At 38.4% G+C, this 26,753-nt stretch overlaps 2 protein-coding genes across 2 annotated transcripts; both read left to right on the forward strand.

Annotated features, from left to right (window-relative positions):
* The first annotated feature begins 773 nt into the window (after window positions 1-773).
* fam149a (family with sequence similarity 149 member A) lies at window positions 774-13,190 on the forward strand. The gene is given in 15 exon segments (XM_057350194.1): window positions 774-958; window positions 3,964-4,056; window positions 4,136-4,268; window positions 4,504-4,646; window positions 4,735-4,863; window positions 5,750-5,899; window positions 6,787-6,965; window positions 7,195-7,334; window positions 7,444-7,538; window positions 7,803-7,976; window positions 10,376-10,499; window positions 11,243-11,371; window positions 11,806-11,884; window positions 12,244-12,402; window positions 12,801-13,190. Coding segments are annotated over 15 exon segments (1,989 nt in total). The 3' UTR covers window positions 12,878-13,190.
* Window positions 13,191-13,910: 720 nt separating this feature from the next.
* LOC130564112 (cytochrome P450 4V2) lies at window positions 13,911-20,401 on the forward strand. Its single transcript, XM_057350001.1, has 11 exons — window positions 13,911-14,103; window positions 14,189-14,301; window positions 14,393-14,478; window positions 15,540-15,730; window positions 17,633-17,702; window positions 17,796-17,922; window positions 18,108-18,278; window positions 18,520-18,622; window positions 18,907-19,041; window positions 19,419-19,598; window positions 20,112-20,401. Exons 1-11 carry the CDS (start codon window positions 13,911-13,913, stop codon window positions 20,273-20,275), a joined length of 1,533 nt encoding a protein of 510 aa, XP_057205984.1. The 3' UTR covers window positions 20,276-20,401.
* Window positions 20,402-26,753: the final 6,352 nt, after the last annotated feature.

Raw genomic sequence — 26,753 nt, forward strand, 5'->3', positions numbered from 1 at the left:
CCTCATACGCCTCTGTCAAGCTTAGTTCCACCAGTCTTTTCCAGTTTTCTCCTCTGTGACGTCGTCCCCTGCATCTTTTTATTCTCTGCAGCTCCCGTTGGCGCCCCGGATGACGATCTCCACTTCCACCCAGCACTGTACCAGCGGAGCCAGAGCTGCTACCCTCGCGGGTGTTTAAAACCTCTCTCACGTCTTGAGTCTCGGGTCGAGTGGTCTTTTCCCGAGCCCAGCTCTTTACCTTCTCACGCCGGCGGAGGATCTACGACTCTCCTCGGCGATCTCCTCTGTCCAGGTGGACTCTCTCTCATTCCCACGTACGAGGGCTGTCGCGGTCTGGCTTCTTGGACAATTATTTCTGTTGGACTATCAATAAAGTCAGGTTCACCCCGCATCTGAGTCTCTACTTTGTCTGCCATGACATGTTGTCCATAAAGCTCACTTACTATTGTAGTGAATATCCAGACTTACTTTATAGTTTAGGCTCTTTATTGTGAAGGCCTAAGAAAAACAATAAACTTGAAAAAAAAATCTAATGCATTTATGGTTAAAATTTGTATTGGTCTTAATTGCCGTTTTAATTGAATTTGTGTTGTTGTTTCAGCAGGGTGATGCGTTACTGAGGTAATATCTTAAAGCAGTGTTGGGAACAGGATCTCTCAATGACAGATCCCGTAGTTGTTGAGTGACAGATCGTCACCGGGCAGGCAAAGCGCAGCTCCCATCATCTCAGCGATCTGTTTAACAGAAGGTGAAGCTGTTAGCCTCATTCATTAATGCAGGTGACCGTAGAGCACGTTCATCCACCGCCGAGAGCGAAACATCAACATGATTTCTCGGACAAAAGTTATCGCTATTGTTTCGAACAGTCTCCGCAGGACTCTGAGGGAACACTTGAATGGAAGATAAGACCAGCTCGGGACAATATGAGTCCAGTCCGACAGAGGGATGACATCTTGAAGTAAGCCTCATTTCTACTGTCAAAACTTTTGTTGATGTCTTAGAAAACAGTAGCCTGATTGGTTGATTATTTTCTTTTTTTTTAAAGGAAGAAAAAACATTTTTGAACGTATTGTGCGTCTTTGGTTTGATTTTTATTTGGTTGAGAAAGAATATGATAATATAACATGCGTGGCAGCATGAAGGGGCAACTTTGTTTGTTGCAACTATTGTTAATAAATATTGCAACTAAATTGGGGGAAATTTAAAGCCATGTTCTTTCATGGCAGGTAAGACCTTCAATATTTAATTGAAAAGTGCACGGTGCTGCACACTTGGATAACTAATTAATACAAGACTAATGTCATAGAGTCAGGGTATAGTCTTTCCCTTGGCACAAGCATATCTAATTGCCCGATCTACACCAGCATTTAGTTACGACTGAAGTCCCTTTGCAAAGCTGATCTTTGAAAACTGGCGAAACAAATTTGTTTTTACTTTCAATGCGCTCTAACAGTATAGCCCTCATTGAAAGAGACACGTGCACTGAAACGTGCTTGACTTGCATACAGTTAAATTTAAACGAATGAATGTTTGTTGTTACTTAAAAGGATGTAGTTTTCTCAGATATACAATCAATATATTTTCAGTTCATATATTTATTTCAGTTTTTCAATATAAATTCAGTTCAAGGGAAACCAGTGGCATTGCTGGGTTGCCTTTACTGACCCACTTTCAGAACACCAAAACCTGACAAACTTGCTCAATTGAATGCAATATTTTACTTAGTTAGATATGATCCTTTTTCATACTTTTACATGTTCTAAACATGATCATTGCTATTTTATTCTTATGCAAAAGATAATTAAAAAAATATTTGCTGTAATTAATGTTTTGTGTTCGAAGCTTCTCCTGGGAATAGTATAAAATTTGACAAGCTTGTAACTGAGTGAAATCAGTGTCCTGTCGTGCTTGCAGCTAAAAGACAGACACTAGAAAGAATGCTTGTCAGTCAGCTGAGCCTTTCTGCTGCCATGCTGCTCATGCATGTTTCATTAGGTCCTGGCTGGCAACCTGCTGAAATTATTTGCTGTTTGCTCGGTGAGTGACACATGAGCCACTACTGACGCTGAGCTTCCTCTTTGACCTCTGCCAGACGTTGAAGCCCTCACGCTGGACTAATTAGTTTTCCCTTTTCTCTGTGCTACGTCTTGTGTGGCAATGGTGTCAGTTTGTGTGTGAAAGAGTTTCTTTCTTTTGCTTGCTCCCTTTTCTTTTACTTCTAAGGTCTTTACATTATGATTGAGTTGTATTCTTTTTTTTATTTACCATTGGGATGTGAATGTCTTCTGCAAAGATGTTGCCACTGCGTTGACGTTGAGAGATATGGCTGTGTGTAACATAGTTTGACCAGAAGGTGGAGTTGCTTGCTTGGGGATCTTGTATATGGTTATCTGTTTGATCATAAGTGCAATTGACATGAAATACTACAGTGTGACATGCTGTACTCTACGTAAAAGAATATCCTGTAAGTAAAAAATTACACAATAATGAAAATACTTATTATATAACGAAGACCCCATATTTCTATTTATAACATTAGAATTATGTAATGAATTTAAATTTAGCCTAACCTAAAACCTTAATGATTGCATAAATAAATCTGTGGATACCTTACGCATCAGATGTGCATCAACCTACTCAATGAATACATTGTAATCCCTAATGTTGTTTTGGAGGCACTCACCTCATCCAGCATCTTTAACCTCTTCTGTTTTTTTAGACTACTCAATAGTTTTAGAATTATGGAAACTTTAAGCATGTCATTCCTAAAATCTCTTTTAATGGTTGTTTTAAAGAATGTTTAACATGGCCTCTTACGGTAAACAACTTGTGGGTTGAATTGAGTCATGCAAGGGAGGGTGGGAAGTTACCCGTTACCTGTGATGTGGCACTGTAGCGTGTCATAACACTCCCTTGATGGAGCTACAGGAACAAATTGAAGCTGCTGGTAGAGATAGAGATTTACAAGGGGATCACAGATAAGACAATTGTACCCATGCACAGTGCATTGGGCTTTGGGTGGGTCTCATCTTTGACCACCCTACCCCCTGTTCTCACGCACTACCCAGAGAGCTACAGGGCAGCGTGCCATCATAGATACCCAGGACTTCTGGTAATTGGGTAAGTTATGACATTTTAGCTTCTTTTAAAGAAATAATCTTTACAATACTCTGAGTTTGATGGATTTGATCATTTTATCAGCAAGGCTAAGTATACTTATATGGCTATACTGTATATTGGTTATATATTAGTATATAAAGTACATATCGGCTATTTAAATTATAACTTTTAATAATGCTTCTCTTTATAATTGTCATTGATTAGTAATATTGTAACATATCTTGTGTCACATAGATATATTTGTGAGCTTAGAAGACCCAGAGAGACATTTATATAATACAGAACCATGTCAAACCAAGCAAACAAAGCTACATTTTCAGGAAACTAATATACTTTGTGCTTTATTTTACTGTTCAATTTTACTAGCTGGGGATTTTTGTCGTCGTAGTGATAAATGTGACACTCCAACAAGACTGTATATTGTACTTAGATCTTGTACCGTCTAAATTATTCATGACATAATTGGCAGCTGAATTAGAGACAGTTTGAGACAAAGAGTGAAAGCTTGGAGTCGACAGCATCACGTGACCTTCATATGCCTTCAAACCAAAGACAAAAAGGTTTAAGGCATTCATTAGTCTCATAAAGTTTTTTTACTTACAGTTATATAGGTAACAAAAAGCTTCCATTATAAGACTTAAAATGAGAATTATATGCTAGTTTATGTCACAATAGTCTAATAAATTGACTTTCGTTATTATTGTTAACTAATACATTATACACAAACATTTGCAGCTTTTATGGTCCTACAGATGACACCATCCATCTTAGCTCTTAATGTCTCAGACTGTATCATTATTACCATTAATTTTATAAACAACATCTTCATTTTTCATTTTTAAGGAAAAGGCTGCTCAAGGAACCCTAAAAAGGCATTGGCTCAGTCGCTACACCATTTACCAGAAGTGTCATCAGGACACCATCCGGTGGCGTCAGGTATAACATTTAATTATAAATTAAAAATGAATGTGACCTCACAGTACTGTGTAATGACGTCTCATTTCTACATGTGTAGCATCACATCATGTGGCCATTCATCAGCTGCTGGCATTACTCCCATGAGTCACCTCCCATCACGCTCCAGAAGCCCAGCCACTGGTCCTGGTCTCTCCACAGAGCACAGCTCCATCTGCTCCTGGAGATATGATGTAATGTTTTTTTTCACACACTTCTATATTGCAGTTGTTATGTAGGCCTTCCTGTTTTTACCAAGTGAGAGATGTTCTTGGATCAGAATCATTCCAATCAAGATCTGACCGATACGTTAACAGTTATATTTATCAGGGTTGTCCACAACTCCAAATATTAGAATTGGCAGCTATTCAACCATCTCCCAATGTCCTCATTCCAGTTCCGCATGTGTGGTTTCTTCTTTGTGTGCAGGACTTTGAGCGGGCGAACACGCAGCGTGTGTGTCAGCTTTTTAACTCTGTGGATGAGCTCCTTTATGAGGGAAGAGTCAGCAGCCACTCAGAGTCCCTGCAGGACGAGTGTGAGGAGTGGAACAGTCGCACCCCTCATCTCAGGTCTCAGAAACATTGAGAGATGAGTTTATTCTGTGGCTGATATGATATGATATGTTGAACTTTGCTAAAGTTTCATTCCTAACCGCAGAATTTTAGGCAACCAGCTGGAGCCTCCGAAACAGGAGGGGGTTGAGTACATACGCAGGGAAGAAAGCAGTGCCAGAACTTCATTCGTCCCTTTAGCCTCCTGCCTGGCCAAGAGAGAGGATCACAGCGAGTAAGCACCTCAGCTGCCAGACTGTTCTCTATACCAGCAATCAGATAGAACAACCAAAAAACACACGGAACTGATCAACTATTGTTTTTGCTTTTTGCAATAAGCATGAAGATTTTGTCATTGAAATGTTTTCAAGAGGTTTCTGAGAAGCACGAGTGGGTAAACAGTTTTAAATATGGAAGTTGTCATACAACTGCAGTTTTATTTAATAGCACTGAAGTGTTGATGAGAGCTGCTTCAGCCTCCGCTCGAGACGGTGAGCAGTGAGGTCTGGCTGACTCAGGGTCAGCGCGGATGCTTTCATAAAGCTTTTCATAAGTGTTAGTGTCTAAGAAACCTTGATTTATTTGATTGCTGCAGTCTGTTTTAACATTTTACGTTTTAATTTCAAATTTTACGTATCATAAATGCAGTACATTACAAATACATTATCGACTAATAGTAATCAGATATTCTAGGAAAATATAATGTCATTCACGCTGATACTAAACTGATCGTACCAAGGAGTGGTTTTAGTTGCTGAACTTCTGAACTTTTTCAAGTCGGCCTTATCTTACAAATGATGTTTTATCTCTTGATTAATGGACTCGCTCTATTGATCGCTTTGTGGCCTTTTTTTACTGGACTGCACTAATCTATTGTTTTGATATATCTACTGAAGCCTAACATCCATTATACATTTGATATGATACATAAGAGACAGACCCTCAAGGATGAAGCCTCTCACCTGAATAAAAATATGCAGTATGTTATTTGGAGCAATGGGAAGTTAAAGCACTGAACATGCCCGCAGGCTGTGCATTTGTCAGTCTGGCCTGCTATGGTAGAAATGAGCTTTTTCTCTTATGTTCTCCATTTCTATATCTCTCTCTTTATCTACCTTCAGGCTGTATGTAACAGGCCACGGTCTGGCCCCAGGCTTTTGGTGTGAGCAGTCCATCCTGAGCCTCAGTTCTCCGCTCTCCGAACGTTCAGAGGAGGTGTATGAGGCAGAGGGCAGTATAGAGGAGTTTTTGGCTTATGATGGAAAAGAAATGTAGGTTGCATGATGTCTTATCCATAGCCGACAATATCTTTACATATACAGCTTCTGAGACCATTTTAAAATGATGTACAGTTTTTCTGAATTGACTATTTATAGGTATGTGTTCAGGTAAAAAAAAATGTTTAATTCTGTAAATATTTTCCAAAATTAAAAATATTTTTTTTATTTGAAATTTATTTGAAGAAAATGAAAACTGGAGAATCAGGTCAAAATAACTGAAAAGATTCTCTGTATTTTTTCAGACCTTAAATACTGCAAAGAAAACAAGTTCATATTTTCTTTTAAGCAATACAACAGTTGCACGTATTTAAGAAAACCTGTCATGCTTTCAGTCTTTCACATTGCTGTTGGATAACTTTGTCACTCCTGAGGTTTGATTTTGTTGAAATTCAACAGACACTGGACTGGAATGGCCACAAAACATCTAGAAATGTTGATTAAATGCAAATTTGAAATAGTCTCTTAATTTGTTCCGTTGCTGTATTTTTATAAATACCCTATTTTTTGCAACATATTTAAAGAGCACTTGTGTAGTCAGGACAAGTAGTCATCTACTGCTTCTAGATGTGTATGGGGGGCTCAAATCTGATTTAGGTAGTTCTCAGCTAGTTCTCAAATCTCATTTGGCCAATGAACTGCAAGACTATTCGCATTTAAAGTTTCATGACTGAACTAGGCCGTATTCGGTTTATTTCAGTTTTCATTCTCTTCACGTTACTATTGTAAAATCACTATGAGTTCACACTGCGTGAGCCACTGTTAAAATGCACAGTCAAAACCATGTATAAAGTACGCTATATAGTGTACATCCAGCTTAGGAGTGTTTTTCTGAACGAAATGGGTATATTGTAACATTTGCTTCATTGCATTGACTGTAGAGCAGATGAGGAGGTGAATCAGAGAACATCCAGAGCCCTCAAAAGTGGAATCCCCCCGGTGTCCCCTCATGCATGCATCCGTGACGCAGTAACAGATGAGCTGTTTGATGATGTATGGAAGGCAGTGGTGGGTCTACTGGAAGAGCTCTTACACAAGTACTGCGAAAAACATCTCCCAGGTGTGTCTGCATTGCTGTTTGTATTGAATGGAGCCGCAACTTGCTTAAAACTGTTTTGCAGTACAGAATTTAGTCCATGTTGGTTAGCAACGAGGCTTTACGCTGGTGTACTCCTAAATGTTGAAGCTTAGTAGGTATAGATTTGGTCCTTCAGGAAAACAGACCAATGTTGCACTTAGGGGTGCATACATTTTTTTGTCAATAAAATGTTTTGTTCTTTTGGCATTAGACGACACTACTCAGAAGAGAACTTTAGAAAACTCCAGTAAAGAACCTTCCTCTTACCTTCCGCTTAAAGGACATCCCATTCTGTTGTCCAGAGGTTCTAGTAGAACTACACTCCTGTCAACCGGCGGAAATAATATACAGGTGGCAACTTGTAAAAATGAGGTGTAATAAACTTTGTGACAAAGATGAAGACCTAACTGTTACTTTGTTCTAATGTTAGAAAAATTCACCATCTCATTTCTTCTTTCAGGACTCAAGTGCCTTCAAGATGAATTTATATGGTGTCATGACAATCCAAGCAAAGCCTCTGCAGCAGAGATATCAGGGGTTTGGCGAGAGATCACCGTAAGTCATCTGGATTTTAGAAAGTTTGTACAAAACTAAGCAAATCATGCAGTTTTTTTATTATTGACTCATATCACTACACAAAACAACCCTTGACATACAGTATGAACTAAGTATAATGCATTCATAGTTTTTGGCAAGTGTTTTGTTTGCTTTTTCTCAGTTCAATAGGGTCAGTTTAATCAGGAAAACAATAGGGGTTTTGACTATAGATAAATCAACAAATGAAGAGCTACATCGTGATCTGTCTTGATTCCCCTTAAGATATGACCCAGATGATGGACCGAGCGTGTTAATGTGTGTGAAGACTCAAGCTCTGAGAGGGTCAAGTATTCTGACACAAAAACTCACATCCCAGCGCAGACTCCCGAGACTCAACAGCAGGGTTCGGATATACCACAATCTGACGGGAAATGGAAGCCAACCGGGAACTAAATTGTGAGCTGTAACACAGCATAGTTTAACTGCACTATTAGTAATAGAATGTTGCTTTCTAATTGACCCACATAGGTGAAAATACACTATATGGACAAAGGTATTGGGATGCCCCCTTCCAATAAACATGTTTATCTATTCCAGTAATTCCAATGAAAACAAATATTAATGCTACACTATATAATACAATACAATATTAAATAATATTGTTTCCATCTTTGTTGCATGTGTTCTGAAATGACTGAACCCCTTTGAGTCATTGATGGAATTGGGTGATGAGTGTTTGGCTCGAATGTGTTCAGCTGGGTTCAGGTCTGGGCTTTATGCAGACCAGTCAAGTGTGGAAGAACACTTGATGAAGAATGATTTCATTTTGAATATTGCTTTGTACACAGTATGATTGTCATGTTGGGATAGAAAAGGGCCCTGCACAAACTGATGCTATGCTATGTGCACACCATTCTCTATACTTTAATTATATGCTGTAGCATTAAGATTTGCACTCATGGAAATGACTAAAGTAGTCAAACCTGTACATTAGAAGGGGTCGTCCCACTTTTATGGTGTCTTTTGCTTTTTTTTTTGCAGAAATTTGGTTTTACTTAAAGCGGAGGTAACACACGCCAATCTCATATTAATCTTCAGTACCCGTAGGGTAGTATTGTATACTTCATATTAGAGGTCTGCCGCGGGACCCGATACGGATTGTTGCGGCGTGGGATTGCATTTTTTGGATAAAAGATGTTAGCTGTTGAAAACTCTGGTACTATGGACGGGAGCGGGTCTTTGGACGGGTGCCCACTCCCGACATCCTTCTAACTGACCACATGTAGAGCCTGATCTGAGGACTGTGTTATGCGTGCGTGGACCAGTTCTTATTCCGTTTTTAAGTTTAATTTCCCCAGACAGAGCGGGCAGGTCGCCGAGTGCACCTTAGAGAAGAGCGAGAGAGCGTTCGTTTCTTTTAGAGGGGAGACGGTCATCAGGACATTTCTTGCATTGATGTTAAATAGTTTGGTTAAAAAAAGTGATTTCATTTTGCACGAGCAAGCTATAAGCCAACGGGTTTAGTTTTTTCATATTTTGCTTATAGTTAGAATGTAAGACGTTGTATTTAGGCCTAATGTATTTCATTTATATTTACTGTATTGACATTAAAATGTAAGAACAATGTTGTATATTGACAAGATGATAAAAAATGACTGATATGTTTTTGTATGGCGTATTTTATATTTGTTATGGAGAAATATAAATGTGAGATCTGGAAGCGTGATCTTAATTTAGCGGGATCCGTCGGGTCGGGACGAAAATCATTCTAAGCAGATAGCGGGTGAACACGGAGTGAATTTTCGGAGGGAGCGGGTGGGTGCGGAATAAAATTTAGTGGGTGCGGGCGGGACAAAAAAACTACTTCATATCTTTGAAGAGTCTTTGGTTTGATCACATTTATAAAAGCAGATACTGCTGTATGCTTATTTCCAAAGACAGCCAAGCTCTTTGACACGTGCAGTGGGTGGAACTAAAGCACGAGCACACAATACATCATCGCATTATCCCTGCATAAGTGTTGATTCACTATAATTTTGTGCTGTTTACATTATGCACGTGCGCCGATTGCCAACAAAACACAGACAAATGACTCAGTTTCACTCACTGAGTGCGGTTTATGTCCGGCTTCTTTTAGTGCTGGGACTGCTCTGTCTATCAGTTTCAAAAGATCTGCAAATCCAGCGTTATACCCATCGTTTATAACATTCCTCACCGAAATGGCGTGAACAAACAAACACAGCTAAACTTCCATAACCCGAACGAAGCACATTGGTGGCAGTGCTTTTTCTCTCGCTCTCGCTGGTTGACGTGTGGGCGTGCTTTTCCTCGAGAATTGTCCGATAAAGGACTAAGAACCCTTGTTACGAAACGGGAATTCATTTGTCGAAAAAATACTTTACGAAACCTATACGAACCCTGGCATAGTGTATCGAACACAGAAATACTATGTCCGACTCGTTTTTTGACAAGTAGACCATGTTAAGCATGAGAAGCCAGCACGTTTAACAGTGTAAAGAAGTCATGAAATGGAATGTTACCCCCGCTTTAAACAAAAAGATCTATTGCAGCACAAGATCTGCATAATGCAACTATTTCAGTATACAGTATGTGTCTGCAGAATAAATGCAACGTCTTCTGGGGTCCTGTTAATAACAGACAAAGGCCTACTTTTGAAATGTAGACTCCTTTTAAAAAACGCTTGTTAAATTGGTCCCTGAAGGTGCATTGCACCTTTTTAATCGTAACACTTTTAACCTTGTCATCACTCTGGAGAATCACAGATAGCCTTGAGCTCCTGCAGGAGTATCAGGCATGAGAAAACAAGCAGACTGCTAATTAGAGGTTTCTCGCAGATCTACTGTGAATGAAAGCTTGTCGTCTCTCCCCGTGAGTGCCATTCAGAACCACAGGCTGCCTCAGATTCACTCCGAGTCTCCCGAGCAAGAATACTGTGCACCTGTTTCAAGACTTCTGCAGGTACAGACATCAGCAGTGTCACTGCGGTCAACAGACTTTTGGTTTTAAACATTGTCCTATTCCAATTAGGAGAGAGCCAACCAATATTTGCTTTCCTGCAGCCAAACACATATGACTCACTTGACTTTGTTTAGATCTTTATACATAAGTATTGAAGTCATTAACTGTTTGGGTAGCAGGGCAGCTGCCTTCAGGTTTAGATGAGGATTTGTTTAAATCCACTGGCACAAAGGTGTCTCAGCATTTCCTGACACACAAACAGCTAGTCGTGTAGACTTTGACCACTGTAAACAGAGATAGCTGCTGTTTTAAAATGGGTGAATGTGACCGGTGGTCTACAAACTCTGGTCAACTCAACTCAACTTTATTTATATAGCGCTTTTTACAATTTTCATTGTTACAAAGCAGCTGTTCATGAGACATATTGACTATAAGCAAAACAATTAAAGTTGTACCTGTAAAAACAAGAAAAGGTGAAAACACAGAAGTCAGACATACCCACATACAAAAGCAGTTTAATGTCAACATGACATTAAAAACATGGCTGCTCTTTGCTCTTTCGTTGTAAGTTTCAAATACTTTAAACTAATAGCTACACTCATTTTTATCTTAACTGGAAAGTATGTGCTAAACTAGTACTGTAGTATTTGTCTTTGCATGCAAGTGTATTAAAGGTTGTTTGACATTCTGTCTGTACTCATTTCATATGAAATCAAAGCTATGATTTTTTTTCTGCCTTTTAGCAAAGAGGGAAGATCTTTAGAGGTGGGGCAACCAGTACCATGAATCCAATTAACAACCTCCCGCCATTAAGAGAACCCACCCTGCTGCTGGAGTCTCTGTCCCGGCCCAATACTACCCACACATTCAGAGTAATACTCCTTCAGGATGTCTTTCTTCTAGTCTACTCTAACATTCAAATGTTGTCTACTCACCCTCATGTCATTCTAAACCCATCCGTTGTCGTTTTTAACAGCTCTCGTCATATAACAACCATATTTAACAGTAATAGGAACTGTAATAACAGTAAAACGTAAGGGTTCTTACTATAAAGTCTTTTGCGTATACTTTTGTGTTTTATAGATAAAATAACTGCATATAAGCTTGGAACAACATGAGGGTGTAAACAAAATACTGAAAGAATTTGTGTTTTGAGTCATGAGTTCCTTTATTATGAAGCTTGAAAATGAAAATGAACTAACATTGTAGATATTGATGTTCTGGTAACTGCAGGGGTAACAAAGTTTAAAATTGGGTGTTAAAACATTGGAGTCTGTTGTTAATGTCATGGTTTTGTTTTGTTCAGTCAGACACGCCCATGAAAAGATCCTTTACTCCTATGGATTTTGCCTGTAACATGAGGACAAGTCGAGGTCCTCTGAAGGGTTGGTCACAAGTACATCAATTAGACGTGATTTGGCCAATGACAGCCAATGTGTTTAAACAATACAACTAAGTTTTGTGAAGCCAACAAAGACCTAGAAGTCTTTTATACCTTTTTCAGTTAAAATGCTAAAGGATGAATGTTGAATTCATTTTTGTATTAATGAATCTGTTTTTTATGTTTCTTATCTGTTAATGTAAACACCTTGAGGCCAACACAAATTTCAATAAAATGTATTTCATTTTCAACATAACAAGTGCCTTTCAGTTGTTTGTTCAGGGTAAATCAAGCTGTTGATGTGATTGTCATTGGTGGAGTCCTTTTTGAAGCCTCTGAAAGATTTGTCTGCATGTTTCTTAGGTGACAGCACACCTATGGGAGTGACAGGCTTCAGTATGAGTATCATTTCTTCCACAGCGAGCGGATTCCTGGAGTGTTCCACACCCAGCAGGAGACGTTTACCCATCTCCTCCTGTACTGATGGGGAAGGAGGAAACATGCCTCTGCTCAGCTCTATAGGTAAATGTACTGCAGGTTTATTTGTTTTTAATCTAAAATATTTAAGCACGTTATATTGCATACACAAATATACAGTATATATAAAATAAACTGACTTATACAGCACACAAGTAGGTGTACATTAATGCACCCCTTATGTTTATTTACTATAGAATTCCTGAAGTCATTATTGAGGCCATGTAGATTCAGCAAATAATGATCCAGAAAAATAAGCAATGACTAGGGGGATTTAATTAAAGGAAGATAAATAAGTTATAAATAAGAAATGGACATTGTTTGGACTTCGGAGCACATGGGATTTATTAACACTTCTAACAAGGCAAAGTGCTAAAGGAAAAAGATACACACACAAAAAATATTTGTTTCCTAAGTAAATCACTAGTACAATCTGCTTTCAGGTGGCCAGAATCATCGGAAACAACTGAGCCGCTTTCCTGTGCATGTGAGAAAGAAATTTCAGCCTGTCATGCCATAACAGAGCAGTTCATTTTATAATTGGATAAAACTTCATTTATCAGAAGCTGCAAACACCCGCTTATTATAACCGGCCAGAAATGACAAATGCAACAGCACACTGATATGTTATCACAGTCATAACATCAGCTTATTACTGTATGTTGTTTACTGCCTGTATTGGCACGATTTACTACCATTTGTCAAATGTGCCTTACAGTTATGGGCTAGTTTTCTGCAATGACTTCAACATCGGGAGCAAACAGGAAAAATGAACCGATCCATCGGGATAGAGTGCTCTCTGTGTTAAATGCCAAACACATTTTGTTAATATATATTTATGTTTAATATACAAAATATGTCTGTGGCCAATAGACTTAATGCATAGTAAGTGTATTTTTAGCTGTTGATTTTTTTGATTTAAACTATTAAAATAAATTTGTTTTTTATTCAAACTTTCAGTTGCTTGGCAGAGTTATTCGCAATAAAAATATTATATAATATATCAACCTGGTCTCATAGGAAATACGTATATTTAATATATTATATATTATGGCAAAGATTAGCAATTTATCACAGTGATCAATAGGGTAAAGATAGGTTATGATAAAAAAGATATATAGAAATAAAACGTATTATCAAAATCAAGTCAATATTATCAATATTTTTACACTGTTATGCAACTGTGGTCAAGCACTGAATGACTAGAATTCAAACTCTCTTGCCTTGAAAGATAATCCCCCTAACCCCAATGTACTTCACTTTATCTTTAATAATAAACTTGGAAGACCAGTTTTATGGGAGTAAGATGCACAACACGCACAAATAGACTCACACATAATCCACTCATTATCTATTTCTGAATTACGTCCAGTTCTGTTAATGTTTCAGCAGGAGGCAATTCACCCACAGATATCCCGTGTTTGTCCAGGTTATGTATTATAACTTCATCTGTTTGATCAGCCCAGTGTTGTTTGCATTAAGTGGGACAGTGAAGTCTTAAGTTCAACTGGTGCGCTTCACTCAGAGCTTTAGCTTTGTTTCATCCACACGAAATGGGCATCTTTTTTGGATTATATGTTCTGGGCGTTTTTTTTACAACCGTTCTGATACTTCTTCTGGCATCCACTACATTTCATCCATTTAAACGTTACCTGGAAAAATGGAACGAAATGAGGCCGATTCCGGGAATGGCGGGTGCTTATCCAATTATTGGCAACGCACTGCAGTTTAAAACCAATGCTGGCGGTAAGAGTTTTTATGTGTTGTTATTATTAAGGATTTTATGACATATGTCATATTTCAACATTATAGTAGCGTGTTTCTTTTGAAGATTTTTTCAACCAGATTATTCAGGGCACAAATGAAAACAGACACCTTCCTCTAGCAAAAGTTTGGGTGGGTCCAGTCCCCTTTCTGGTCCTATATCATGCAGAGAATATTGAGGTGCTTATTGCTCTCCATTATACCCTCTGTTTGTTTTACAACATATAGTTAGTTTTAAAATCTACATTTATGGAATCTATTGTCTTTTCAGGTGGTTCTCAGTAATTCTAGGCACATTGACAAGTCATATCCATACAGGTTTCTGCACCCTTGGCTTGGCACAGGCCTGCTTACCAGGTACTGTATTGTTGGTTGTAATTAAAAAATTACACTAAACCTTCCTGCATGCTTGTCTTCTCAGGTTTCAATCTATTCTTAGGTTTGCCGCTACAATGTACAAAAACTGTAGTTTTTCAGAATGTTAATAAAAATTTATTTGACCGAATTTCAAGTATTTTTGAAATGCTGTAAATTAGAAATAAAGGGTAAAATTCACAAGTTGGGTGTAAAATTACATGAAAAGCATGAAAAGTCATTTTACCTACAGAAAAAAACTCAGCTGCCAGAATACCGTATGTTTTTACAGTGAAATAGTCAACATCTTGCAAATGAGTAAATTCATAAATATACATCAATATTATTATTATCAACTTTTTTATCATCAAGATATTTTCAATAATAATATACTGTACCTTTACCTTTCCAAGCTTAATATGCAGCGAAAACAAATATGCGCGGACTATAGTACCAATGTCTTTATTTTTGGCCTGTCCTTGAACTCAGCTTTCAACACACTGTGATTATATGATAATTTATCATGTTTTGCTGAGAATATTTCAATTCTTAATCAGCTTCAAAGTTATCATTATCATTCCATCTGGTTAGTGGTGAAAGCAGTCCAAAAATACTCTTCATTCCAGTAAAATCACAAAATGAAATCCAAATAATTAAACAATATTAGCTGATATATCTGTCAAACAAATACAATTTTCAATTAGTTTTACTTGTCAGCGGAGCAAATTGCTAGAAAGGTCTCAGATTATCACAATTATGTTGACATTTAAAGTCAAACAGAAAAGTTTCACATGCAGGAGAAGTCCACCTGCCAAACTGCCAGATCTCACATCTCATATCCAAGAGCAGCTTGCACCAACCGCTCCGCACAAGTCTATCAAAAGCACAGGAGTTTGAGTACAAGAGTTTGTAATCGACCAGTCTGGACAAAAGGTCACCAGCCATCTGTCCAAACACAGTATAATCCAAGTAAAGAAATTGAATGTAATCTTATATCCACGTTCATAACAAACCTGCATGGTATTCAAGCTATATATTGAGGTTTTTCTTTACATTGGAAACAGCACAGGTGAGAAGTGGCGTAATCGGCGTAAAATGCTGACCCCAACCTTCCATTTCTCCATTCTCTCTGACTTTCTGGAAGTGATGAATGAACAAACTGATATTTTAATACAGAAGATGGAGGATCATGGAGGTGGAGAGCCGTTTAACTGCTTCAGCTACGTAACATTATGTGCTCTGGACATCATATGTGGTGATTATGGCAAGCCGAATTAGCTTTTAATCATTCTCAGGATTTTTATTTTTGATATCAACAATTCAATTTTTACTAGCAACAATTGCTATTTTTGATATCAGTAATTACATTTTCACTAGTGAAAATTAGATTTTAACACATATTCAATTATTTGTTACACGTAAGATTTCAGTTACAGATATCTAGAATTATGTTTTTTACTAGTCAAAATTATATTATTGATATCATGAACATATAAACGCGAGTGATGACGTCATTTTTGATATCAAGAATTTGTTTTTACTAGAGGAAATGTAATACTGATATCAAAAATAGCCATTGTTCCCAGCAGAAATTCCATTCCTGATATCAAGAATTGGCTTTTTAACTAGTGATAAATTCATTGTTGATATCATCAACTACATGTTTAAATGTTAAAATGGCGCCGAAACCATGTAAATCTAATTATAAATATCAAAAATTAGTTTTTTACTAGTTAAAATTTCCCAAATCAAATATCAACAATGTATTTCTCACTAGTAAAAGTGGCAATTTCTGATATCAAGAATTAAATTTCAAAATAGTTGAAATGCTCATTCTTCATATCTGTAAATTAATTTTAACATATTGCATTTGGTATTTCTGATATCAGGAAATAGATTTCTGATATCAATAAATCTGAGAGTAATTGTAGATATCTAAAATGGCTTTCTTACTAGTATCAATCACATTATTGATATCAAAAATTAACATTGTCACTAGTGTTGTCACGATACCAAATTTCGGTACCAGTCGGTACTAAGTGTGACGATACTTGCATTTCCCGCTATCATTTAGAGCGCTGTTGAGCAAATTATGAAAGACCTCTGCACTTGCGCAACCAAACCCGGAAGCGCGTGAAATGATCATTGCATTGCACTCTCTACCGAGTGCTTACACAGATACACATGGAAGCTTTTGATTTTTACTTTGATAGACTTTCAAACTCTTCCGTGTGTATCTGTGTAAGCGCTCGGTAGAGTGCAATGCAATGATCATTTCACGCGCTTCCGGGTTTGGTTGCGCAAGCGCTCAGTAAGGAGCCATTCAAAGACATATCCGATGACTTTAGAAACACAATAGCCAATCAGAGGTCTTTCGTAATCTGTTCAACAGTGCTCAAAATGATAGCGGGAAATGCAAGTATCGTGACATTTAGTACCGACTGGTACCGAAGTTTGGTATCGTGACAACACTAATTGTCACTAGTGAAAATGTAATTATTGATATCAGAAATGGGCATTTTTACATGTAGTAATTCAATTGTTGATATCAAAAATAGGCATTATCACTAGTAACCACACAATTGTTGATATCAATAATGGTGATTTTTACTAGTAAGAATTGCATTTCTGATATCTCAAATAAGATTTTTAACACATAAGAAATTAATTATTGATATCTGCAATTGAATTTGAATGGCAGCCTATTGTACCATCTAACTAGTAAAAATGCAATTACAGATATCAAAAATTACGTTTTTTACTAGTTGAAATTAAATTTTTGATATCAAGAATACACATTTCTGCGAGTGATGATGTCATTGTTGATATCAAGAATTCACACTTTTACTAGTGAAAATGTAATTACTGATATCAAAAATAGTAATTGTTACTAGTAGAAATTCTATTCTTGATATCAAGAATTATAATTTTTACTAGTAAAAATTGAATTGTTGATATCAAAAATTGATATCCTGAGAATGATTAAAAGCTAATTCTGCTTGCCATAGGTGAGTTTTATTCGGTCTTCCTTGAACGTACTATTTAATTATACAGAATGTGAAAATAAACTAAACAATTCTGTTGCCAATTCAATGATAATATATTTCCTACACGCATTCTATTGATAAGACATACAAGATATTTGTCTCCTTAACAGAAACTGCAATGGGAAAGAAGATCTATGCACAGAGCAATGCTGACTCTGAGTATGTTCAAAGTGTCTATAAGTAAGTAAGTTCCATGTTGAAGCTTTTCGCAAATAAACATGGCAGCCATGCTATTCTCTCTCAAAACTGAATGTGTTAATATTCATCTTGCAGAATGAGCGACATCATCACCAAGAGACAGAGAGCACCATGGCTGTGGCCAGACTGGATCTACAGTATGCTAGAAGAAGGCAAAGAACAGTCTAGAAGATTGAGGATTCTTCACTACTTTACTGCAAGCGTGAGTAATTCATGTACTGTCAAATTAAGTTCTCCTCGGCTAAAGTTGGTCAGTGTTGGCTGGTTTAACAAATGTTCTGGGAACCTAGGACCAGAAATTAGGACCATCAAACCATCTTAGCTTTTCTGCTTAAAAATATATATGTTTATATTATTCTTATTGAAGTTTCAGTTTTTTTCCTGAAGGTTATCAAGGAGAGAGCAAAGTTAATGACGTCTGACTGTGACAGTGATTCTGACCAGCGGCCGAGGAAGAGACAAGCCTTTCTGGACATGCTGTTAAAAACTACTGATCAGAATGGAAAGAATCTGAGTCAAGAGGATATTCAGGAGGAAGTGGACACCTTTATGTTTGAGGTACATATAAAACTAAGAAGAAAACCTTTCAAATGTGCAGCAAAAGTGCACTCTGTAGTTTAAATAAACATTTTACAGAAAATATTAAATAATAGTACTAATCATTTTAGTTAATAGTACTAAAAAATAGTACTTACATGAGGTGAAGACATAATAAAGCACTTACTGATATGTTTACTACCACCATAAACGTCATAAATCTGAACCTCTATTTAAAGCATAATAAAATACACGTCGACAGGGTCATGACACAACAGCAGCATCAATAAACTGGGCCTTACATCTGATTGGCTCTCATCCTGAGGTCCAGAAGGGGGTGCAGGCAGAACTACAGGAAGTGTTTGGTATTTATTACTATTATTATAATTCATATTGTATCATATCATATCACAAATACCGCATCTTATCATATATCGTACCTTTTCATATAGTACCGCAACATATACAACACTACATATACCGCATCATATACATCCCAGCACCCAGGGTCACACCGTACAAAACTGTATAATATCGCACCGTACCGTAAAATATCATTAAAGATAGACCACATAATATCTCATACTGTATATCTCAATAAAGGAGCCTCATACACAGATACAGACATGATGATGATTCTGATTGGCAGGTTCATCAGAGCGACACGTCGGAGTGGAGGACCTGAGGAAGCTGCGCTACCTGGAGTGCGTCATCAAAGAGAGTCTGCGGATCTTCCCCGCCGTGCCTCTGTTTGCACGCAGCCTCTGTGAGACCTGTCACATCAGTAGGTGGCAGCAGTTTGTAATCTCACTAAACGCTGTTTGATGTCACTCTCATTATTTGAGACTCACTGAAACAGCGGATGTCAAGTCTTCTATTTCCATCTTCCATTGTCAAACATAAGCAACCTGAGTGTTTTATCCTACTCAAAGCTAGCAATGTTTCACCCCAGATATAAACAAAGAGTAGCTGGGAGGAAAACAACACGTTTTAGGTCAGAGCAGGCAATAAGTGCATCCATTTATCAATTACAAACTAAGCTTCGCTGTTTGTCTTACATCGCAGAACAGTTGTGCTTGTGGTGCTATTCCCTGAAGCATTCTGAAAGTGATATCATGTGACACGTGACATACTGTCATTTTAATACTGCTTTGTTTGCAGATGGGTTCAAAGTCCCAGAAGGAGTGAATGCTGTTATAATACCATATGCTCTTCACCGGGACCCGCGTTACTTTCCAGAACCTGAGGAATTCAGACCGGAAAGATTCCTGCCAGAGAACAGCAAAGGGAGACATCCATATGCGTACATCCCTTTTTCTGCAGGGCCAAGAAACTGCATTGGTGAGAAAATAACCTATAAGAAAATATAGGAAATAGAGCAAAATTAGTTTGTTATTGTGGAAAGTGATAAAAAATCATGACAAACTTTAGAACTACACAAAGTACCGTATTTTACAATATGACATCATTTCAACTACTTGTTATGATGTAGTTTCTCTACGTTTCCCGGAGCTTTACTTTACCCCCAGCTTGTTTAGCAAGTCTGCTGTATGAGAGATGCTGTGCTGTACTCCCACACTACCTCCAGAGTGTTTGGGCCTCCGTCCCAACATTGAACGAGACAGATTGTGTCTCAGCATGTGCTCGCAGGTTCAGGCCACTGGCCACACACAACAGCTTCAAACAAAACAGAAAGAGAGCCGCACACCTTCAGACATAAATTATTTCAGCAATCTTTAGTCATCTCCACTGCCTTCCAGGAATGAAGGCTCATTATAAAAGCCTTAGTGGAAAATTCATCAAGTTCATTTTTTTATGTCATCTTATTCTCTCTGTGCGTATCTTTTGCTGCAGGTCAGCGCTTCGCCCTGATGGAGGAGAAGGTAGTTCTTGCTACGATCTTACGTCATTTTGAGGTAGAGTCATGTCAGAGCCGTGAGGAACTAAGGCCGCTGGGGGAGCTCGTTCTGCGTCCCGAGAAGGGGATTTGGATCAAACTGCAAAAACGAACCAAGTGACTCTTGCCACTGTGAAAGAAGAAATGTCATACCACTAAAGCGCTGTAGTATTTGTGCTGATAGTTAAAAGCTGACTCTGCTGACTTTATTGCTTTGTCTGCACATATTTTATAGGGAAATGTGTGAAAACTGATGGATTTGAATAAAATGTGTAGAATAGAGTAAAGAAGAAATGTCATACCACTAAAGCGCTGTAGTATTTTTGTTGATAATTAAAAGCTGACTCAGATGCAATCTGCTGACTTTATTGCTTTGTCTGCACATCTTAATAAAATGTGTAGAATAGAGTTGAGAGGACTGCACTCTTGGTAGCTGAAGGCATAATCCAATTTGCCAACATTTTTAATAAACAGATTTTTTTTGAGGGATGGCAGATGTGTAGAAGTAAGGTTTTAGTATGATTTTAAGTTAAATTATTTCACAGGACTACTGTATGTGAGAAGAAAAGTGGAGGGTTACAAGAGGTATAAAACTAACACAGTTGACTGGGACAATGGTCAACTGAACTCAAATGATGAAAACACATAAAGTGAAGACATATTACAGAACAACAATTATAACGTAATTTATGACGTAAACGTAATCAAATTTTTCTAAATGCACAAACAATTAACATAAAAAGTAAAATAATGTTATTTGAACTTAACTTGCATGCACACATTTTAGTTGATCTCAGAAAAATGAGTTGAGGAAGCTTTGAGAACGTGATATTGTTCATAAATTGATTTGATTCAACAGTTTTTAGGTTGACAGGATAAGTAAACTTACAAACTAGTTGAGGCAGTAAAAACTTAAAATGTTAAGTTGAGTGAATAAATTCAGACGCTGCAAGTTGTGTCAAAAATACATCGCAATAACTAAACTGCGAAATTCTTTTTTACAGTGTGTGCTTTTATCATGCATAAAAAACTGCATATTCATAATCAATGCAGCATTGATTACACTCCACTAGAAAGAGAACACATTAAATCTGTTACTTGATTCTAGACTCATTTTAGACTAGATATGATGTACTTAAAGTCCCAAAGTAAAGTTTCAAACATAAAGTTTCAATATTTGGCGAATCTCAGATTCACAGATCCATTGCAGATATACCAAGCAATAAAGCAACTGGCATTTAAAGCCCTCAGGGCTCTCCATTTTTAGTGAGCTCATATCGCTGCATGAAAACAAATCTTCCGTACAAGAATTTCCAGACTAAACAGTGCACGATCTGCCATACCAGAATCATTAGCATCGTACTCAAACACAGAGGTTAAATATAACTGACACCTTTAATCAAACTGACATTTATCTTGATGGGATTTCTCCAGGCTTTCATTTATTGAAAATGTTTTCTTTAATTAAACGAGAATTTTAAATCCCAGTTCATTTTGTCCCAGTCAACCCAAGTCTGTTTGAAAAAGAAGTGTTTGGCTTTTATTAAAGATCCATTAAGCTCAGAAATGGAAAGATGACGTAGATCATGTTGTGCTTCCATATTAATTGGGGCAATGATTTTAATTTGTTTGTTTGTTTATCTGGAGCGTGAGCAAAAATCAACCCCTTGTATTTATCCTCAGGGTAGATGAGACATGGAGAGTTTGCTACTTATATGCATTTGCATGAGCAAGTTTAATGAGTTCACAGTCCGTCTTAATGTCCAGTTTTCCAAATGACAGATTTATCATTTATCCTAATGTAGTTTCATCTGTAGACGTTTCTGCTTTTGGGTGACTCCCTTCTGACGGTCAGCAAGGATACACGAGTTCCATATTAAGGATAATACTTTATTCTGTAATTAAACCCTGCTCTGTCAACTCATTTAGAGAGATTTGGGGATGATGGGTATAAGGAACAGAGCTCCTCCACAGAGAGGCAGTATTGCTCCTCATCATTCCAGGTCTGCCCTGATCGGTGCTGGTGAGAGCAGGCGCACCGGCCCATCAGACTGATGGGAAACTCAGCCAGCCTGCCAAACTCCAGACCCACTATGGCAACCTTATCAAAATTAAACTCACATTTGATCTCCGACAGATGAAAACATTATGACCCCCTAGCATTAAAACCCTTGTTAAAAGTGAATGCCTGTACATGCAATAAATACAGTAGCTGTCTATGTAAATGTATACAAGCTGATCAAAGACATGTGCACAACACGATGAGACCGTTGTCTTTGAATTGAATTGTACACATTGAATTGATTTGAATCAATGCTGTTCAAATTTGGAGATGGTGTAAAAAACAAACATATAACAAGTCATTATTTTTAATGCGTAGTGTATTTGCTAATATTCTTACATATTGTTAAGCAACCACCAGTAGAACAAGATGGATGAAATATGCAGTGAGGTCCGAAAAGCCTGAGCTGAGTGAAGGAGCACATTCAAATCTGGAAATTAGGGTTGTTTCCAAAGCAAAGAAATGTGCAATGAACAATCATGTACAATGAAAAAAGAAGATTAACTACTTTAAGAACACTAATCAGTTGTAAGCAAATGTCTGACATTAATTAAATATGTTTGTTCATAATGTCATTTTCCTGTCTCTTTTGAAGTACAATAGATGTTTATTTGAACATTCTTAAATAATGCTGAGATAGCGTGGACCATCAAGTATTGATAACTTGTGAATTCCATGCTGCCAGTCAAGCAAATAGACATAAATGAGACACGTCAGTTTAACTTTATACTTAAATTGTGGTTGATTTTAATGTAAGTGAGAAATGCGGAATTCAATTAGCAACGTAACATTTTGGAGTCCCCTGTATATATTTTGTGTTGAAATAAGTATAGTATACTTTAATAAATATTGAATAAAACACATCAGAAATTCTTGATTAGACAATGAAAAGCTGTATCTGAAAGATTTTCAACATTTACGCTTCATTATCTATCCACAACCTTTAGAGATTGTTGGCAGTTTCAGAACTCAGACTTGAAACCCAACATCACTTAATGCAACATTACTGATCACAACAAAGAAAAAATTTAAGGAAACTGACAGATAAACCTTAAAGGAAGATTTCTCCCATACCTCTGAAAATTCATGTTTGCTCACTAACAGTTATCGTGCGAAATCCACATCACTGTCCTCTTAGGAACATATGAAGAGTTTGGTTCCAAAATGAGATAACGCCGTTTTTAAAAATGTTCAAAAATCATGTTATTATGTTATCCTGTTTTTACGGTGTTTTATTGTTATTATGGCTTAAATCAAAACAAACCAACTGCAGTTTGGTTGATATTAATTGGAATGCACAATAAAAAAAAAAAGATTTTTGAAAAATTTGAAAAGTTGTCTCATTTTGGAACCAAACTCTCCATATATCATTATTCTTAAAACATGTTGCAGGTCAAAGTGAGAGATTGATGATTTGGTTTTATTGTCGGTTTCTCGCTTAAAGGTTTTGTATGATTTTAATTACATTAAAACAGCAACCAGTATTTTTCATACTACAATTCCTCCATTTGTAACGTACAGTAAAAGTACTGTAAGTACATGCTGACAGATTTCGTTTTTGTCATAGTTTGAGGTACATCAAGTACCAACATCTGCCAACATCTACATTAATATATCCAACATTAATCTTCCCTGCTGTCAAGTGCATTGTATAGCTTGTGCAGGAGTGCTTGATTAGGGTTGGAGCTAAATTCCTGCTTGCCTATTCCTAATAGTGCTAGATTTAGGCCCGGTTTCGTAGACAAGGTTTAGCTTAAGCCAGGACTTTGCCTTAGATAAATTAGGATATTTAAAGAGTAACTATTACAATGTCCTTAAAATTACATTTCATGCAGTGTGTAATGTTGCTGTGTGTGAATGTAAGCCGTCTACCAAGTTGTAAAGCCAAAAGTGAACGAATAACACGAACTGCCACACGAACATAAACACATAAACAAAACTTAACATACTGTATGTCCGGGCCGGTCCTCTCTCGTCGGCAGTCCCGTCGATTCCTCCCTTTATGCTCCCAATCTCCTCCGTGAGCGATGCGGGACCGGCGCACGCACAGCTGATTTCCATTATCACTCACGCCACCGGCCCCGCCCCACGGCTCCCGTCCCGCCTTCCTCGCCACATACCCCCATCGCCCCTTACAGGCCGGGGGGTTAGGGGCGGAGCCAGGGGTGGCCAATGGTGGCCAAGGCCACCATAAATTAATCTTTGGCCACCCCCCATCCCCCTACCGCTTTGCCGGCAACTTTTTTGCAGAACCATTTCTGTACACAGTTGTTCCCATATGGACGCATTTCAACAGCACACCTCAAACAAGTACTTCTCCACTCAAACTGAAGGTGGCGGTAATACACTCAATTTGAATTTCAACTACCAACACAATTACAGAAGAAGAAGTAGTAGTAGTGTTGTTGTTGTTCGCGTGTGCTCCAACGGACTTTGCGCGTGCAGTAGAAGGACTGTCTGTTTCCCGCCGCGAGAGAAGAGGTCACAGGTAAGTTAACAAGAAGAATTAAGTTTATTTACTATGTTTGAAATGTTTCTTGTCTTAATTTATGTATATTATGGCTGGCGTGCTGAAGTTGAAACAGACATGGTAAAGTTTGCTAAGTTAATTTAGGCTGTTAACTTAGCAGTATGAAAGCTATAAACAGTTTCACTGTGTCAGTGTCATTTAAAAGTGCGTTGTAGAAGGCCATTAAAAGTAAAGTCAATTTTCAGTGCTGATTTAGCTTAATGGCAATGGTCTGTCTGTGTGTGTCATATCCTTGAAAGGGAATTAAAATGTTTTGTTTCATATTACCATTTGGCTGCCAACTGCCAAGTATTGCAAAGGAATATTTTTGAAATGCTTGCCCATAATGTTAAGGTTACTATATTTTGGTTTTTCTGTGATATTGTAATGTTTGTTTAATAAAAGTGCATTCTGGTATATTCTTATGTCGTGTAAATTGTCATTATGGTGTGAGCTTTATCATCAATTAAAAAGACACCACCTTCTGCAATGCCACACTGTTTCAGATCTTTTTTTAAATCAGTTTAGTAATACATTAAAAAGCTTATGTGGATCTTCATGATGTAATTCTACATGGCAATCACTGCCTGTTTAAGTAAATGAGTGAGTGACTAATAAACACTACTAGATCCACAGTGACTTGCCACATAGAAAAAAAAAGATGATATCAGTTTCTGTGCTACCCCTGTGTGAGCTATGGTCTCAGTCTGGCCACCCCTATGAAAATTGTCTGGCTCCGCCACTGCGGGGGGTACCACCGAGACTGTACCTACTCCCCTCCGGGGAGCCAGTCTTGGCGTCCGCAGTGCCTGGGGGTATGTACGGACAAGAAGAGAAGCGGAGACGGGAGCACGAGGATCGACAGGGACGAGAGAGGAATAATTTTTTGGTCCGGTTCCCTGACACGCTGTCGTTCGGTCCTCAGCCCAGCCGAGAGGCTCTTCCTCGCGGTGCTACGATGTGGTGCTGGACGTTCGGTGGACGGCCCGATCTTCCTCCGCCTCCTGGCAGCTGGCGATGGCTTCTGGCTGAGGGCAGCCGGCAACGAGTTCCCCGTTTCCTGTTCCTCACCATCATGGCTGTTGGCAACAGGATTCCGGCTCACGGCCAACGGCGGCAACTCCTCCGCTCCCTCTATGGCCGCCATCCCACCTCGTCCCAGGAGCACGGCCGCGAGCTCTCCGTCCCCACCGATTCCTCTCGCTCCAGCACCACTGCCTCGGGCAGCCGCTGACGGATGTCCCTCGTCCGCGCTGCCCGAACTCCTCAGCACCGCGAGGCCGCTCGGCGGCGAGGGCTCTTCGACAGCATGTCCTTCCTCCCGGGTTTCGGCACCAGTGTAATTAAGCTCAATAAAATGGAAGGAAGGAGGCGGGAACCGGCTCTCTCCTACCAAGCGCACAGCGCTCTTTGTTTGACAGATGTTTTGGTCGTCAGTCATTATAACTGTGTTGTCGGTGTTCATGGAGAAATACTCACCGGCACATTATCATTGCTCGTGGCCGGGAGAGTGCTGTGTCTGGCAGGAGAGAGAGGCGCTGCTGCTATAGGAGCAGCGGTGGAGTTTGTGAGGGGAAAAAGCAGAGACTTTGGCAACAATCTTTTGTAAATCGTCTTTTTTCCTCTCCGCTGGTGTAGCTGCGTTCTTTGTTGTTTTATTTCCCTGCGACTTTTACTTCGTTTTGCAGCTAATGTACCACACAATGACACTCTCGCTGTGGGCAGTTCTACTAATTCCGCCGCTGCGTTAACTTTCTCTATCTGGTGTCGAACTCGTCTCTCGCATATACGGTGCTAATGGAATGGTCCACTCTAATCTATAATGGGGGGAGTGCCTTCGTACAGATGTAATAACGTAAAACGTTAACAGGGATATCCCAACTATTTTCATGATTACTTGGGGCTCTACGTGGCTGCTGACATAGCTTATTGGTTAAGTCCACCCCTTCCTTTTGGGGGCCCTTGGTAGCTCGGGGCCCCAGGCGATTGCCTACCTTTGCCTAATGGTAAGTCCGCCCCTGATTAGAG

This window comes from Triplophysa rosa, linkage group LG13 (genome assembly GCF_024868665.1).
Source record: "Triplophysa rosa linkage group LG13, Trosa_1v2, whole genome shotgun sequence".
NCBI lineage: Eukaryota > Metazoa > Chordata > Actinopteri > Cypriniformes > Nemacheilidae > Triplophysa > Triplophysa rosa.

Bases quoted from the DNA above. Each gene is read 5' to 3' on its own strand.
- LOC130564112 (XM_057350001.1), top strand. From the start codon at position 13,911: ATGGGCATCTTTTTTGGATTATATGTTCTGGGCGTTTTTTTTACAACC. The intron at 18,623-18,906 runs GTATTTATTACT...TCTGATTGGCAG, and splicing joins AGAACTACAGGAAGTGTTTG to GTTCATCAGAGCGACACGTC. The intron at 19,042-19,418 runs GTAGGTGGCAGC...CTTTGTTTGCAG, and splicing joins CTGTGAGACCTGTCACATCA to ATGGGTTCAAAGTCCCAGAA.